At 38.7% G+C, this 18,241-nt stretch overlaps 1 protein-coding gene across 1 annotated transcript in view; it reads left to right on the top strand.

Moving 5' to 3' along the window:
* Positions 1–18,241, top strand: part of MEIKIN (meiotic kinetochore factor) — a 157,187-nt gene that overhangs the window by 51,994 nt on the left and 86,952 nt on the right. The window contains exon 9 of the mRNA XM_053567411.1: positions 10,734–10,804. Within this exon, the coding sequence (XP_053423386.1) occupies positions 10,734–10,804 (71 nt within the window). The remainder of the gene's footprint in view (positions 1–10,733; positions 10,805–18,241) is intronic.

The raw sequence follows: 18,241 nt of genomic DNA, 5'->3' as shown, positions 1-18,241 counted from the left end.
GATGTCAAGACCGGGCTTGGTGGCACATGCTTGTAGCCCTACCTACTCAGGAGGCTGAGGCAAGAGAATTTCTCAAGCCCAACAGTTTGAGCTTTCTGTGAGCTATGACACCATGGCACTCTACCCAGGGCATCAGGAGTCTACACAGTGAGACTCTGTGTCAAAAAAAAGAAAGAAAAAGAAATTAAGAAATATTTGTGTTCCTGCCCTCAAGGATTCTGTAGGGTAGTAATCTAGACAAACAAAGAAGAAATTCTCAGGCAACTCTTGCTCAAGCTCCTTGTAAATTTTATCTACTATTATTAATCATTAAATGTGGTCATTTTCCAAGGCTAGCTGCTAGCATCTAATCTCTTTTTAATCCACTACCTGATAAGTATAGGTGTCCTATAATAGTCATGGTTTCCAAATTTTCTCTTGGTATAGAATTTCCTCTGAGGTTAAGACCTTTATATATACCTGCCTTCTGCCCTCTTGTATATTTTAGAGGCATACAATTCACCATTCGTTAATTCATTCACTCAGCAGATATTTATTAAGTACCTACAATGTGACACTCTGTTTTAGTTGTTGAGAAACATGGCAAAGTACTTGCCCTAACAGAGCTTATGTTATAGTAGAAAAAAGCAGATTATAAACAGACAAAAATATATGTAGCATAACATTAGGTAGAAATAATAGTAAGAAGGGAAATAAAGCAGGTTAAATAGAGACAATATGACTAGTCTGACCAGGCATGCTGTTTTAGATAGGGTAATCAGATTTCTGAGGAGGTGACATTTATGCAGAGCCTAAATACAGTGAGAGAGTTGGCCATGTGAAAATGTGGGAGCAGAACATGCCAAGCAAACGAAGCAACAAGGCCGTTGTCGCTTCCTGTTTGATGGACAAAGAACCCTGCGGTCACAAATCGCTAGGGTTTGGGAAAGTGTCTTTGTCTTCCCGCACAGTTCTCTGTGATTTAGGGCTTGGCCTACCCAAGTAGAGCACATTCCCACGTTGAGCAAACTCACACCTTGGGAAGATGGGAAGGGAACTGAGGGGAGGAGGCTGGAAGGGCTGAGCAAGTGGTAAAGCTAGCTGTCAACCTGCATAGTTCTTTGGTGCATTGGAACAGTGATTTCTCGGGGGAGCAGACTAACTTCCTCAGTGCTTAGCCTCTGAGGAAAATGGCAAGTATAGATAGACATCATCTCATCTCTGAGGTAGATCACAAAATAAATCCTTGTCCTATGAATATCTAGTTTGATTGATCAGATCAAAGATCCAAAAGAGGGTGGAACAAGATGGTGGCCGAGTAACAGCTTTCCTGCAACAAGGCACGGTGAGTCTGGGGAGATAAGACTCCAGGCATCGCTGGCTGGTGGGATCTGCCTATAATCATCCCTTTGAGGATACAGGGAGTCAGCAAGGGACTTCTAGACCCCAAGAGGAGGACAAAAACGGTGGAAAACTGGCAAGTGGATACGTGTGCTCGATTGACCTAATCCCGCTGGCAGCTGTAAGTACAAGCAGCAGTGAGACTGCAAACCGGAAAGGCCTTACCTGTGAACTGTTTCAGTGTTTTTGGACTTGGCACTCAGTTGAACTGCCTTGGGGAGAGCTTTAGCAGGAGTGCAAAGAACTTTGGACATTGTCTAGGGTCCCAGACTGAGCCGCTGAGCCGGACGGAGCTAATAGTGTTCGGCTGTAGGCTGCAGTGAGCCATTGTGAGAGAACTGCCCCAGCAAGCTCTGCCCTCAGGGTTGCAGAGCAAGGATCCAGCGGGAGCTAATAACCTAGTGACTGAGCAGTCTAAAGCCTAAAAATGCCTTTCAGCCTTCACCCTCAGGGGCAGAGTGAGATCAGTTTTGGCACACTGGAGCCTCGGACTGTTGCCCTGGATAGACTGCCGGGGCATCACAGCTCATAGCAACCTCAAACTTCTGGGCTTGGCGCTGCCTGGACCTCCATAAGAGCTGTGCCGTGACCCCCGACCCATGACTTCTCCAGGCGGGCCTCCGCATGCCCTGACCAGGAGCTGCGGGAGCTGTGCAACCCTGCATCCTCTCTCCTGTACCCTCCCTGCCTCCACACGAGCCCGCTCGGCTGGCCAGGGACTCTGGTAGCTGCGTGCCCTCCAGAGCCCTTACTGCCTCTGCACAGAGCCCTTCTCCCAGACAGAGACTGCTGGAGCCTTAGGTTCTCTGTGCAAAAGTCACTGGGTGCCAGGCATTCCCAGAACCATATGCACCACCTTCCACCCTGTTGCTGGATCTGGGTGTGTCACATTCTGGAGCTGCTTCCACAACCAGAGCTCCCTGGCTGGGGCATCCCCAGAGGAACTACACATGGTCACTCCCTACAAAGATCCAGCAACAATAGAGGGATCCCACTGGGGTCTAATCTTGGAGAGACACCTCCCCAACTCTGAAGACGGCCAGAGGCAATGGCAAAAAACAATCATGAGGTGAAATCAACAGAAAAACTCTGGCAATATGAATAATCAGAGTAGATCAACTCCCCTAAGGATCAATGGGACAGACACAGCACAAGATCCCATGCACAAACAAATAGCTGAGATGTCAGAAATCGAATTCAGAATCTGGATAACAAATAAGATTGAATTAGAATTCCAAGTGGTAACCCAAAAGATATCTCAAGAATTCAATGAATTCAAAGACCGAATGACCAAAGATTTTGACACATCGAGACAAGAAGTTGCAGCCCTCAAAGATCTGAGAAACACAGTAGAATCCCTCAGTAACAGAATGGAGTAAGCAGAAGAAAGGATTTCTGACATTGAAGACAAAGCTTTCGAATGCTCCCAAACTCTCAAAGAGAAAGAGAAATGGAGGGCAAAAACAGATCACTCTCTCAGAGAGCTCTGGGATAATTCAAAGAAAACTAATATTCGCCTTATAGTGATCCCCGAAAGCAACGAAGTGGCTTCACAAGTCGCAGAGTCTCTTTTCTATGAAATTATGAAGGAGAACTTTCCAGACATGCCAAGAGATTCTGAAATTCAGATAGCAGACAGTTTCGGAACTCCAGCATGACTCAGCCCAAATAAGACATCCCCCAGACACATCATAATCAATGTCACTAAAGTGAAGGAGAAAATTCTGAAAGCATCCAGACAAAAGAAAACCATCACCTACAAGGGGAAGAATATTAGAATAACTGCAGATCTCTCTGCTGAAAACTTTCAAGCTAGAAGAGGATGGTCACCGACTTTTAATCTCCTAAAACAAAATAACTTTCAACCCAGGATCCTGTACCCAGCTAAACTGAGTTTCATTTATGACAAAGAAATTAAATATTTCAATGACATTCACAAGTTAAAGAAATTTGCCATAACTAAACCAGCTCTCCAGGATATTCTCGGACCTATCCTCCATAAAGACCAGCGTAAACCTCCACCACAAAAGTAAACCCACCCAGAAAATTTTGATCAAATTCCAACTTCCACAATCGCAAAAGGATTAAAAATGTCCACTGGACCCTCGAAAGGCTTATCAATATTCTCAATTAATGTGAATGGTTTAAATTGTCCTCTAAAGAGGCACAGATTGGCTGACTGCATACAAAAACTGAAGCCAGATATCTGCTGCATACAAGAATCGCATCTTACATTAAAAGACAAATATAGACTCAAGGTGAAGGGATGGTCATCTGTACTCCAGGCAAATGGAAAGCAGAAAAAAGCAAGTGTTGCAATCTTATTTGCAGATGCAATAGGCTTTAAACCAACGAAAATAAGGAAGGATAAGGACGGACACTTCATATTTGTTAAAGGTAATACTCAATATGATGAGATTTCAATTATTAATATTTATGCACCCAACCAGAACGCACCTCAATGTATAAGAGAAACTCTAACAGACATGAGCAACTTGATTTCCTCCAGTTCCATAGTAGTTGGAGACTTTAACACTGTTTTACCAGTGCTGCTTAGAGCCTCCAAAAAGAAGCTAAGCAAAGAAATCTTAGATTTAAACGTCAACTTAACCATTCAACATCTGGACTTAACAGACATCTACAGAACATTTCATCCCAACAAAACTGAATACACATTCTTCTCATTAGCCCATGGAACGTACTCCAAAATCGACCACATCCAAGGCCACAAATCTAACCTCAGCAAATTTTAAAAAATAGAAATTATTTCTTGCATCTTCTCAGACTATGATGGAATAAAAGTTGAAGTCAATAACAACAGGAACCTGCATAACCCATACAAAAACATGGAAGCCAAACAACTTTATGCTGAAGGATTGATGGGTTATAGACGAGATTAAGAAGGAAATCACCAAATTTTTGGAAAAAAACAACAATCAAGACACGAAATACCAGAACCTCTGGGATACTGCAAAGGCAGTGAACCCTCAGAAATTCAAAACATCTTTAACAAATACTACAAGAAACTCTACGCTCAGAAATATGAAAATATGAAAAAAATTGACCAATACCTAGAAGTACGCCACCTACCAAGACTTAGCCAGGATGAAGCGGAAAATTTGAACAGGCCTATATCAAGTTCTGAAATAGCAGCAACTATACAAAATCTCCCTAAAAAGAAAAGCCCAGGACCAGATGGCTTTACGTCAGAATTCTACCAAACATTTAAAGAAGAACTAGTACCTATATTACTAAACCTCTTCCAAAATATAGAAAAAGAAGGAATATTACGCAACACATTCTACAAAGCAAACATCACCTTGATCCCCAAACCAGGGATAGAGCCAACAACAAAAGAAAATTGTAACCAATATCACTAATGAATATTGATGCTAAAATACTCAATAAGATCCTAACAAACAGAATTCAACAACACATCAAAAAAATTATACACCACGACCAAGTGGGATTTATCCCAGGGTCTCAAGGCTGGTTCAATATACGTAAATCTGTAAATGTAATTCAGCACATAAACAAACTAAAAAATAAGGACCATATGATTCTTTCAATTGATGCAGAAAAAGCTTTTGATAATATCCAGCATCGCTTCGTGATCAGAACACTTAAGAAAATTGGTATAGAAGGGACATTTCTTAAACTGATAGAGGCCATCTACAGCCAACCCACAGCCAATATCGTATTGAATGGAGTTAAATTGAAATCATTCCACTTAGATCAGGAACCAGGCAAGGTTGCCCATTGTCTCCATTGCTCTTTAACATTGTAATGGAAGTTTTAGCCATTGCAATTAGGGAAGAAAAGGCGATCAAGGGTTTCCACATAGGGTCAAAGAGATCAAACTTTCGCTCTTTGCAGATGATATGATCATATATCTGGAAAACACTAGGGATTCTACTATGAAACTTTTAGAAGTGATCAAGGAATACAGCAATGTCTCAGGCTACGAAATCAACACCCATAAATCTGTAGCTTTTGTATGTACCAACAATAGCCAAGCCGAAAACACAGTCAAGGACTCTATTCCTTTCACAGTAGTGCCAAAGAAGATGAAATATTTGTGAGTATACCTAACAAAGGACGTGAAAGATCTCTACAAAGAGAACTATGAAACTCTAAGAAAAGACATAGCTGAAGATGTTAACAAATGGAAAAACATACCATGCTTATGGCTGGGAAGAATCAACATTGTTAAAATGTCTATACTACCCAAAGCAATATATAATTTTAATGCAATTCCTATTAAAGCTCCATTGTCATATTTTAAAGATCTTGAAAAAATAATACTTCGTTTTATATGGAATCAGATAAAACCTCGAATAGCCAAAACATTACTCAGCAATAAAAACACAGCAGGAGGAATCACACTACCAGACCTGAGACTGTACTATAAATTGATAGTGATCAAAACAGCATGGTATTAGCACAAAAACAGAGAAGTGGATTTCTGTAACAGAATAGAGAACCAAGAGATGAATCCAGCTACTTACTGTTATTTGGTCTTTGACAAGCCAATTAAAAACAGTTAGTGGGGAAAAGATTCCCTATTTAACAAATGGTGCTGGGTGAACTGGCTGGCAACCTGTAGAAGGTTGAAACTGGACCCACACCTTTCACCATTAACTAAGATAGACTCTCACTGGATAAAAGATTTAAACTTAAGACTTGAAACTATAAAAATGGTTGAAGAAAGTGCAGGGAAAACTCTTGAAGGAATCGGCCTGAATGAATATTTTATGAGGAGGACTCCCCAGGCAATTGAAGCAGTATCAAATATACACTACTGGGACCTGATCAAACTAAAAAGCTTCTGCACAGCCAAAACACAGTAAGTAAAGCAAGCAGACAGCCCTCAGAATGGGAGAAAATATTTGCAGGTTATACCTCCGATAAAGGTCTAATAACCAGAATCCACAGAGAACTCAAACATACTGAAAAGAAAAGAGCACGTGATCCCATCTGAGGGTGGGCAAGAGACTTGAAGAGAAACTTCTCTAAAGAAGACACACGCACGATCTGCAAACACATGAAAAAAAGCTCATCATCCTTAATCATCAGAGAAATGCAAATCAAAACTACTTTGAGTTATCACCTAACCCCAGTAAGAGTAGCCCACATAACAAAATCCCAAAAGCAGAGATGTTGGCGTGGATGTGGAGAAAAGGGCACACTTCTACACTGCTGGTGGGAATGCACACTAATATGTTCCTTCTGGAAGGATGTTTGGAGAATAGAGACCTACAAATAGACTTGCCATTCGATCCTGTAATTCCTTTACTAGGTTTATACTCAGAAGACCAAAAATCACAATATAATAAAGACATCTGTACCAGAATATTTATTGCAGCCCAATTCATAATTGCTAAGTCATGGAAGAAGCCCAAGTGCCCATCGACCCATGAATGGACTAGCCAATTGTGGTACATGTATACCATGGAATATTATGCAGCCTTAAAGAAAGATGGAGACTTTACCTCTTTCATGTTTACATGGATGGAGCTGGAACATATTCTTAGCAAAGTATCTCAGGAATGGAAGAAAAAGTATCCAATGTACTCAGCCCTACTATGAAGCTAAATTATAGCTTTCACATGAAGGCTATAACCCAACTATAGCACAAGACTATGAGGAAAGGGCCAAGGAAGGGGAAGGGAGGGGGGAGGTTATGGTGAAGGAAGGGTAATGGGTGGGGCCACACATACGGTGCATCTTAGAATGGGTACAGGCGAAACTAAAGGCAGAATACAAATGTTTACCTACAATAACTAAGAAAATGCCATGAAGTCTACGTTGAACAGTTTCATGAGAATTTTTCAAATTGTATATGAAACCAGCACATTGTACCCCTTGATTGCACTAATGTACACCACTATGATTTAACAATAAAAATAAATAAATAAGGGCGGCACCTGTGGCTCAGTTGGTAGGGTGCCGGCCCCATATACCGAGGGTGGCGGGTTCAAACCCAGCCCCGGCCAAACTGCAACCAAAAAATAGCCGGGCGTTGTGGCGGGCGCCTGTGGTCCCAGCTACTCGGGAGGCTGAGGCAAGAGAATCGCTTAAGCCCAGGAGTTGGAGGTTGCTATGAGCTGTGTGAGGCCACGGCACTCTACCGAGGGCCATAAAGTGAGACTCTGTCTCTACAAAAAAAAAAATAAATAAATAAATAAATAAAGGAAGCAACAAGCAAAAACTTTATGAAATTGGAACGTACTTAGCATATTTGAAGAAGAGGAAAGATATTAGTCTGTGTGCAGCAAAGTGAGTGAGTTGAATGCTTTAAATTGTGGTCTGAGAGCTAATCAGATGGTACAAAGTAGAGTCTGGTATGCCATGGTAAGGACTAGTGGTTTCATTCTAAATATTCTGAGAAACATAGCCTAGATCATCTTAAAGCAGAGGGATAACATGGTCAGATACATATTTAATTTTTTAATTTTCCATTTCATTTCATTTTAATTAACTTATTTAAATAGCCCCACAGGCTGGTGACTATAGCATTGGATAATACTACCTTAAGGTAGTTATATGTATAGTGAGATGGAAAATAATCTATCTGGGGAATGATGTTTTTCACCTGTTCTGTCTGCATCTCTCTAGAACAGAAAATTAAGCTGCAGAAACTCTAGGTTTCCAAGAGCCCTTGGGTTCTTTGTTTCTGTGTTCAATATTTCTATGGTTGTAAGGTTCTAAGAGGCATTATTTTTCTATATCCTAAAGTCTCAGATATATATTTTAGAACTCTTACACTGGCTGCCATGTGGAGAAGGCAGCAGGAATGGAATCAAGGAGACCTTGTTAAACTATTACAGTTGTCAGATAATGGTGTCTTAGACCAAGTGGCAGCAGTGGTTGATTTGAAAATTTTAAAGGCAGATGTGCCAGGATTTTCTGATTAGGCTAGATATTAGTAAGAGACAAAAACAGAAGTCAAGGATGAGTATTAAATTTTTGGCTTGAACAATGAAGTGCATGGTGTTATTTATTGATACAGAAGCACTGTAGAGCAGAGCAAGTTGGGAGAATTGTTAAGTATGTTTTGTTTGAATATATTAAATTTGATTTGTCTTCCCATACACATAATGTTATGTAAAAGAATACACACAAACGTGTATACTATAAAATTTCATATATATGAAGTTCAAGAACAGATAAGAGTATTCTGGGTAATAGATATCAGAATAGTGATAGTCCTAGGAAAAGGGATGCCAACTGGAAAGAACACATGGGAAAATTCTGGAAATGTTTTATATCTCAATCTAGGTGGTGGTTATATGAATGAATACATGTATACACAATATTTGTGATTATTACTGTATATATGATATACTTCAATAAAATATTAAAAAATTGAGAGGCTGTTAGCCTTTAACTAGAGATGCCATGAAAGTAATTTGTGATGCAGAAATCTGGAGTTCAGAGAAGAGGCTGGCATTGTGGGTATGTATTTGGAGTTAGCATATAGATATTTTAAAGCTATCAAATTAGATGAAATTACATAGGGAGTAAAAATAAATAGAAAGGAGATATATAAAAAGAATGGAAATAGGAAACTCCAACATTTAGAATTAGGGAACAGGAGAAGTATCCAGCAAAGGAAACTGAGATTTAGTACAGCAGTTAGAAAACCAGGAGAACATGGTACCTCAGAAGCCAGTAGAGGAGTATGTTTTTTGGGTAAGGAGTGATCCTAGCTATGACAAAAATTATGAAGATTAAGTAAAATGAGGATTGAGGACTGAGAATTATCACAAGTAAGACATACCCTGGTCTTACTCCAAGATCCTATTTCCAAATCTTGGTACTAGTTTTCTTGCTTACTGAACTCTTAAACCCACTTACCACTTTTTACCTTAGGAAATGCATATGGCAGGAGCACATAGCCAGTAGGGTTGCCAGATTTAGCAATTAAAGATACAAAATGGTCAGTTAAATTTTAATTCAGACAGGAAGAAAATGATTTTTTAATATAAATATATCCCAAATATTGCACATGCTTATATTATTGTATGTGATACACTAAAAAATTATTCCATGTTTATTTGAAATTCAGATTTAACTGGGCATCATATGTGTGTGTGTGTATATATATATATATTTTTTTTTTTTTTGAGACAGAGTCTCACGTTATTGTCCTTGGTATAGTGCCATGGCGTCACAGCTCACAGCAACCTCCAATCGCTTAGGCGATTCTCTTGCCTTAGCCTCCCAAGTATCTGGGACTACAGGCACCTGTGACAACACCCGGCTATTTTTTTGTTGCAGTTTGGCTGGGGCCAGCTTCAAACCCGCCACCCTTGGTATATGGGGCCCGCGCCCTACTCACTGAGCCACAGGTGCTACCCTATTTATTTATTTATTTATTTATTTATTTTGCAGTGTTTGGCTAGGGCCGGGTTTGAACCCGCTACCTCTGGTATATGGGGCTGGCTCCCTACTCCTTTGCGCCACAGGCACCCCCCCAAGGGGCATCCCATATTTTATGGGGCAACTCTACTAACCTTTGGAATGAGGTTAAGGAATATGTAAGGCAATACGGAGATCTCCTAAAAGAAAAGACTTTATATGCTAAATTAAGGAAATTGAGTTTTGTCACTGGAGGGCAATGGAAAGCCTTTGAAGAGTTTTAAACTAATGATACTAGATTTACATTTTAAGTATACCAGGAGGAAAAATGGACTGCTGAGGGAGAGGAATCGAAAAGTTATTGAAATCTCAGAAAAATCTTTTGGTGCATTAAATCAAGGTGATGGTGCTAAGAATAAAGAAAATTTGAATATGTGGTGTTATATGATAGGTAAAATTGGCATGTAGCATATACTGAATAAATATTTGTTGCCTTGTATTGAGTCTGGAGAATGAAGAAAAGGGAAGACTCAAGAATAAAGAGGAGCCATAAAAAGAGGCCAGAGAGGGAAGATGTTCATCTTTGTTGTATTGAGGTCCGGTGAGGTAGGACAGAAAAGTTTATTCTGATAATTGGTGAGGAATGAAACTGGATGCTTTGCATTTGATAATAAATAGGAAGAGAGAAAGTAAAGTTAGGATCTGTAGACACCTCTTTGAAGAAACTTGCCCATGGACAAGAGAAGAAAGGGGCTGTAGCAGGAGGGAGGAGATATGAGATACAGGGAAAGTTTCCTATCTATAGGATGTCAGATTAGTCAACATATATTAAGTTTTCCTTCTAAAACTATTACAAAGTCACAGTCACTAAAATCAGGGTTTTTAAAAATTTTGTTTTGTTTTTTTAAATTTGAATTTTCATGTCCTTTGGACTTATAGTTAATGATAAGTTAAATAATTAGAGTACTAAACTATGTTTTTATTTATAGATAATACCACTTGTGAAGTTTTACTTGCTAAGAAAACTTGCCCTGCAGCCTCTGAAAAAACAAAGAAAAAAGCAAGTATTGAAGCAGAATAATTACATAAGTTATGAATTTCATTAATAAGGAATTACTTTTTTTTTTTTTTTTTTTGAGATAGGGTCTCATTCTGTTGGCCAGGCTATAGTGCAGTGACATCATTATATCTCATGCAGCCTCAAACTCTTGGCCTTAAGTAATTCTCCTGCCTCAGCCTCTCAAGTAGCTGCAACTGTAGGCACCTGCCACCATTCCCAGCTATTTTCTTTATTTTTATAGAGAAGAAGGTTTCCACTGTCTTACCCAAGCTGGTCTCAAACTCCTGACCTCAAGTGATTCTGCCACTGGATTACAGTCATGGGCCTGTACTAGGTACTATGTACTAGTACACTGTGACCTAGGATTACAGGCATGAGCCACCATGCTTAGCCAAAGACATACTTTTAACCAATGCTTTTATAGTAATTATTTTTCAGCTATTTAAGTCAATAATTAAAACTATTGGGGGAGTTTAACAGATTATTCAATTTTATGAAAAACCTAAGCTGCATGTACTTGAATATATATTCTGTATAAGTTTAATGAAAGAAAATTAAAATGTACAGTAGTTCTCCCCTTATCAGCAGGGGATCTGTTCCAGGACCCTCAGTGGTTGCTTGAAACTACAGATGATACTGAACCCTATATATGTACACTGTGTTGTTTTGATCTGTTAACTAAGATGGCTATTAAGTAACTAATGGGTGGGTAGTGTATATAGCTTAGATACACTGGACAAAGGTATGATTCATATCTTGGGCTGGACAGAGGGGATGAGATTTCATCATGCTACTCAGAATAGCATGCAATTTAAAATGTATGAATTGTTGATTTCTGGAACTTAACATCTAATATTTTCAGACTGCAGTTGACAGCAGGTAACTGAAACTATTGAAAGCAAAACCATCGGTAAGGGGAGGATCTACTGTACTTCACATTTTTTTCCAACTTCCCTTTGAATAGTTTTACCTTAATGTAGGGTAAAAATAAGAAATTTGCCATGTAGCCAGAGCAATGTTTTATCCTAAAGATTACTTGTCAATCAATATGTTAGGCTTGGAATCTGTGGGTCTTTGGAGGAAGACTTGGAACTTTATTTTGAAGACTTAGACTACTTCTTTAAGTGACTTTCATTAATTATATTTTTTATGTCATTCCAGTCAGTTAAGTAGTTGCATTTTTTGTTTGTTTCTTCTTACATATTTTATAGCTAAGAAAACTGAAGTTTAGATTTTCACAAAATTTTTTGGAGGATCTAGTGGTGGGATCTAAAACCTATGCTTTTTCCACTATTCCACTGTCATTGTAATAAATTAGGGAGCAAATTAAAAGAAGGTACGAGTTTCAGTAGGGTGACCCATTAGTAAGAAGTTACAACAATTTTTGGTGAAAGATTGTATTGCCTTTGACTATTATGTTTTGTAGGAGAAATGGAGAGAATTGTATGACTTCAAGATAATTTTGCTTGTAGAGTTGATAGATTGGATATAGAGGATGAAGAAGTGAGAACTGTTAAGAAAGACATGTTTCTGTCTTGAGCAGCTTTGGTGGTGGATAAAGATGCTATTTAATGCTTTAGGAAGATTTGAAGATACATGAAGATGGAATTGTTGAGAGGGCCATGAGCTATAAATCTGCAGGTTGGAGGAACAGATGGGGAGTGTTCAGCCTTATAGATATATACTTTTTGAAGTCATAGAAATGAATGAAATCATCTGGGAAGGAGTGCCTATAGCGTGAAGAAGAAAAGAGAGTCTAGGATCATTCCTTGGAAAACTCTGCAGTCATATAGAATAGAAAGAGTGGTAGAGAAAAAGGAGAAAAATAAACAAAATACGGTATCTTAGAAATCAAGAGAAGAAAGCATTTCACCCACAAAAGGGAAGTAGTCAACAATGTTGAATGCTACCTGTAGGTCCATTGTTAGAACAGGGTCAGATATGGCAGGAATGTTGGAATTATCAGACCAGGAATTTTTTAAAACTATGGCTAATGGCCAGGTATGGGGGCTCATGCCTGTAATCCCAAAACTTGAGAGGCCAAGGAGGGTGGATTACCTGAGTTCACAGGTTTGAGACCAGCCTGAGCAAGTGTGAGACCCCCGTCTCTAAAAATAGCCAAGCATTGTGGTCAGCACCTGTTGTCCCAGCTACTTGGGAGGCTGAGGCAAGAGAATGGCTTGAGCCCAAGAGTTTGAGGTTGCTGTGAGCTATGACACTACGGCACTCTACCAAGGGTGACAATGCAAGACTCTCAAAAAAAAAAACAAAAATAAAAACCAACTATGGCTAATGTGCTAAGAACTTTAATGGAAAAAGTAGACAATGTGCAAGAACAGATGGATAATGAGATGGAAATTCTAAGAATCAAAAATAAATGCTAGAGATTAAGAATACTCTAACAGGAATGAAAGATATCCTTGATGGGCTCATTAGTAGACTAGACACAGAAAAAAGAATATCTGAGTTTGAGGATATGGCAATATAAACATCCAAAACAAAGAGAAAAAAGCAAAGAGAAAAAAGACTTTAAAAAAGACAAGTATATTGGGTGGCGCCTATGGCTCAGTCAGTAAGGCGCTGGCCCCATATACTGAGGGTAGCGGGTTCAAACCCAGCCCCGGCCAAACTGCAACCAAAAAATAGCCGGGTGTTGTGGCGGGTGCCTGTAGTCCCAGCTACTCGGGAGGCAGAGGCAAGAGAATCGCCTTAAGCCCAGGAGTTGGAGGTTGCTGTGAGCTGTGTGAGGCCACGGCACTCTACCGAGGGCCAAAAAGTGAGACTCTGTCTCTACCAAAAAAAAAAAAAATTATTGACGTCTCCCTAAAAATTATGCAGGCTAGAAGAGTGTAGTGAAATATTTTATTGTTAAGAGAAAAAGACTCACCAACCTAGAATTCCATACCCGGCCAAATTATGTTTCAAAAAATGGAGGAGAAATAAAGACTGTTTCAGACAAAAGTGAAGGAATTTGTTACAAGTATACCTACCTTGCAAGACAAGTTGAGATAAATTGTTCATAGAGAAGAAAAATAAGTCAGAAACAGAGATCTACATAAAGAAAGACTTTCAAGAATCTATGAGGGAAGATAAAATAAAAACATTAATTTTATTCTTGATTTAATATATACAGTTCAAAATTATAATGGTACCAATATAGTCGATTATGTATGCTTATGTATGTTTATATGTATGTATATACATTGTGTATACTTATGTATAAGTAAGATAGATGACAGCCACGATAAAAGGGATAGAAGGGCAGGATTAAGAATATTTTGTTATTGTAAGGTACTTGTACCACCCATGAAATGGTATGATGTTATTTGTTGTTTTTTTTTTGTTTTTTATTAAATCATAGCTGTGTACATCAATATGATCATGGGGCACCATACACTTGTTTCATAGAATATTTGACACATTTGCATCTCATTAGTTGACATAGCCCTCCTGGCATTATCCTAGTTACTTTGTCAAGAGTAATGGACATTCCTCTTTTACATTCCACATTTGCCAAGGCTCACATGTACCTTTGTAAGATGCACCACATGTGTGATCCTTTCAATCCCCCTCCCTCTACCCGCCTCCCCCTCCCTCCCCACGCTTTCCCCCTTCCCCCTGTTCTTAGGTTGAAACTCGGTTATAGCTTCATGTGAAGGTCCTAAGTTAGTTTCATAGTAGGGGTGAATACATTGGATATTTTTTCTTCCATTCTTGAGACACTTTACTGAGAAGAATATGTTCCAGCTCCATCCATGTAAACATGAAGGAGGTGAGATCTCCGTCTTTCTTCAAGGCTGCATAGTATTCCATGGTGTACATATTTTGATTAATTGTAAATGTATGTTGCAAATTTATTTATTTATTTTTTATTGTTGGGGATTCATTGAGTGTACAAAGAACCAGGTTACACTGATTGTATTTGTCAAGTAAATTAACAAATTTACTTAACATAATTCTTATAATTATGTCCTGCCTCCAAGATATATTGCAAATTTAAAGGTCAGTGGTCTCACCTTTTACATGTACCAATTAAAGACAGATATTGTCAATGGATCAAAAAACAAGACCCAGCTATGTGTTTTCTTTTTCCTTTTTCTTTCCTTTCCTTTTTTTTTGAGACAGTCTCACTATGTTGCCCTCAGTAGAATGCTATGGCATCACAGCTCACAGCAACCTCAAACTCTTGGTCTTAAGCTATTCTCTTGCCTCAGCTCCTGAGTAGTTGGGACTACAGGCACATGCCACAATGCCTAGCCTTTTTCTTTTCTTTTTTTTTTTTGGTTGTAGTTGTCATTGTTGTTTGGCAGGTCCAGGCCAGGTTTGAACCCACCAGCCCCAGTGCCCCAGTTGATGAACTACAGGTGCTGAGCCCAGCTGTATGTTTTCTATAAGAAAATCAACTTTAAATATAAAGACATGCATAGTTTTAAAATAAAAGTATGGAAGAATATAATCATGCTAACAATAATCCAAAGAAAGTAGGAATAGCTGTATTAATTTAGTTATCAGGAGTAACGAAGGGTATTATATTAGGATAAAGGAGACAATACTGTAAGAAGACATAAAAATTCCTAATTAACACACACCAAAGAACACAACACTAAAATATATAAGGCAAAAACTAATAGAACTTCAAGGCAAGTTAGATGAACCCACTATTATAGTTGAAGACTTTTACATTTGTCTATCTGAAATGGACAGACCTGGGCCAGGTTTGATGGCTCACGCCTGTAATCCTAGCATTCTGAAAGGCGAGGTGGGTGGATTGCTTGAGCTTAGGAGTTTGAGACCAGCCTAAGCAAGAGTGAGACCCCATCTCTACTAAAAAAACAAAAAAACAGGCTTCATAGTAGGCACCTGTAGTCTCAGCCAGTGGGGAGGCTGAAGCAAGAGGATTGCTTGAGCCCAAGAGTCTGAGGTTGCTGTGAGTTAAGTTACTACAGCACTCTACCCAAGGGACAGGGTGAGACTCTGTCTCACAAAAACAAAACAAAACAGGACAGACCCATCAGGCAGAAAAAATTAGTAAGGACATAGTTGAACTCAACAGCACAATCAATCACTGTTTGAGATCTATAGGCTACTTCATCCAACAGTAGCAGATTATACATTCTTCTCAAGCTTACATAGGAAATTTATCATATAGGCCCCGATTTAAGCATTATACTAGGTATCCATGTAACAAGGGCATTTGTACCCCCTTAATGTTTAAAAATGTTTTTTATTTAAGTTTAATGTGAGGGTACAAACAACTAGGTTATAATATTTGCATGTTAGATATAGTCCCTCTTGTGTCCCACAATCAAAAGGGATGCTAATAATACCCTTACATTGTGCCCAGTAAGTGGGAGCACACCAATCCCCATCCTCCTCCCCTCCCCCCAACTTGAATTACATTTTTCTCTTATGTGGGTGTGTTATTAGATTGTCTGCTAGCTTCATAATCGTATCAAGTATATTGGGATTTGCTTTTCTGTTCTTGTGATACTTCATTACGAAGAATGTGTTTCAACTCCAACTGGTAAATAGAAAAGATGTAAAATCTTCATCTTTTTTATGTCAGTATAGTATTTCACACACACACACATCACAATTTCTTAATCCATTCCTGGGTTGATGGCCGTTTAGGTTGTTTCTACATCTCAGTGAATATAAATTGAGCTGTGATAAACAATCTAGTATAGATGTCCTTATGATAAAGTTATTTTTTTTCTTCTCGGTAGATGTCTAGAAATGGGATTACAGGATCAAATGGGAGGTCTAATTTGAGTTCTTTGAGTAAAGAACTCAAAGAAGTAAGTTCTTCTTACTTTTTTCCAAAGAGGCTGTATTAGTTTGCAGTCCTATCAACAGTGTAAAAGTGTTTCCCTCTCTCCACATCCATGCCAGCATCTGCAACTTTGAGACTTTGTGATGTGGGCCATTCTCACTGGGGTTAGGTGATATCTCAGGGTAGTTTTGATTTGCATTTTTCTGAGGATTAGAAATGATAAGCATTTTTTCATATGTTTGTTAGCTATTCATCTGTCTTCTCAGAGAAGGTTCTGTTACGTCTCTTGCCTTATGATAGAGGTGATTGTTTGCTCTTTTTCTGTTGATTAATTTGAGTTCTCTGTAAATTCTAGTTATCAAGCTTTTTGTCAGATTCGTAACATGCAAATATCTTTTCCCATTCTGAAGGTTGTCATTTTGATTTACTTGTTGTGTCCTTAGCTGTTCAGAAGCTTTTCAGTTTAATTAAGTCCCATTTATTTATTTTTGTTGTTGTGATTGCTACTGAAGTGTTTTTCATAAAATCTTTCCCCAACCCAATATTGTTGAGAGTTTTCCCCACACTTTCTTCTAGGATTTTTATCATTTTATGTCTTCGATTTAAATCTTTTTTTTTTTTTTTATTTTTTATTTTTATTTATTTTTAATTTTTTTTATTAAATCATAACTGTATACAATGATATGATTATGGGGCATCATACACTCACTTCATAAACCATTTGACACATTTTTATCACAGTGGTTAACATAGCCTTTCCGGCGTTATCTCAGTTACTGTGCCAAAACATTTACATTCTACATTTACCAAGTTTCGCAAATACCCCTATAATATGCACCACAGGTGTGATCCCACCGATTCCCCTCCCTCTACCCACCCCCCCCCCTTTCCCACTTCCCCCTATTGTTAAGTTGTAGCTGGGTTATAGCTTTCATGTGAGAGTCCCAAATTAGTTTCATAGTAGGGCTGTGTACATTGGGTATTTTTTCTTCCATTCTTGGGATACTTTACTAAGAAGAATATGTTCCAGCTCCATCCACGTAAACATGAAAGAGGTAAAGTCTCCATCTTTCTTTAAGGCTGCATAGTATTCCATGGTATACATATACCACAATTTATTAATCCATTCGTGGATCGATGGACACTTGGGCTTTTTCCATGACTTAGCTATTATGAATTGGGCTGCAATAAACATTCTGGTACAAATATCTTTGTTATGTTGTGATTTTTGGTCTTCTGGGTATATGCCCAGCAGAGGAATTACAGGATTGAATGGCAGATCTATTTTTAGATCTCTGAGTGTTCTCCATATATCTTTCCAAAAGGAATGTATTAATTTGCATTCCCACCAGCAGTGCAGAAGTGTTCCCTTTTCTCCGCATCCACGCCAGCATCTCTGGTCTTGAGATTTTGTGATATAGGCTAGTCTCATTGGAGTTAGATGATATCTCAAAGTAGTTTTGATTTGCATTTCTCTGATGATTAAAGATGATGAGCATTTTTTCATATGTCTGAAGGCCTTGCGCCTGTCTTCTTCAGAGAAGTTTCTCTTCAAATCCCTTGCCCAGCCTGCGATGGGATCCCTTGTTTTTTTCTTGCTGATGCGTTTGAGTTCTCTGTGGATTCTGGTTATTAAACCTTTGTCAGAGTTATACCCTGCAAAT

This window comes from Nycticebus coucang, chromosome 17 (genome assembly GCF_027406575.1).
Source record: "Nycticebus coucang isolate mNycCou1 chromosome 17, mNycCou1.pri, whole genome shotgun sequence".
Classification (NCBI taxonomy): domain Eukaryota; kingdom Metazoa; phylum Chordata; class Mammalia; order Primates; family Lorisidae; genus Nycticebus; species Nycticebus coucang.
Note: the sequence above shows the minus strand (reverse complement) of the source record. Positions and strands in the feature narration are given on the sequence as shown.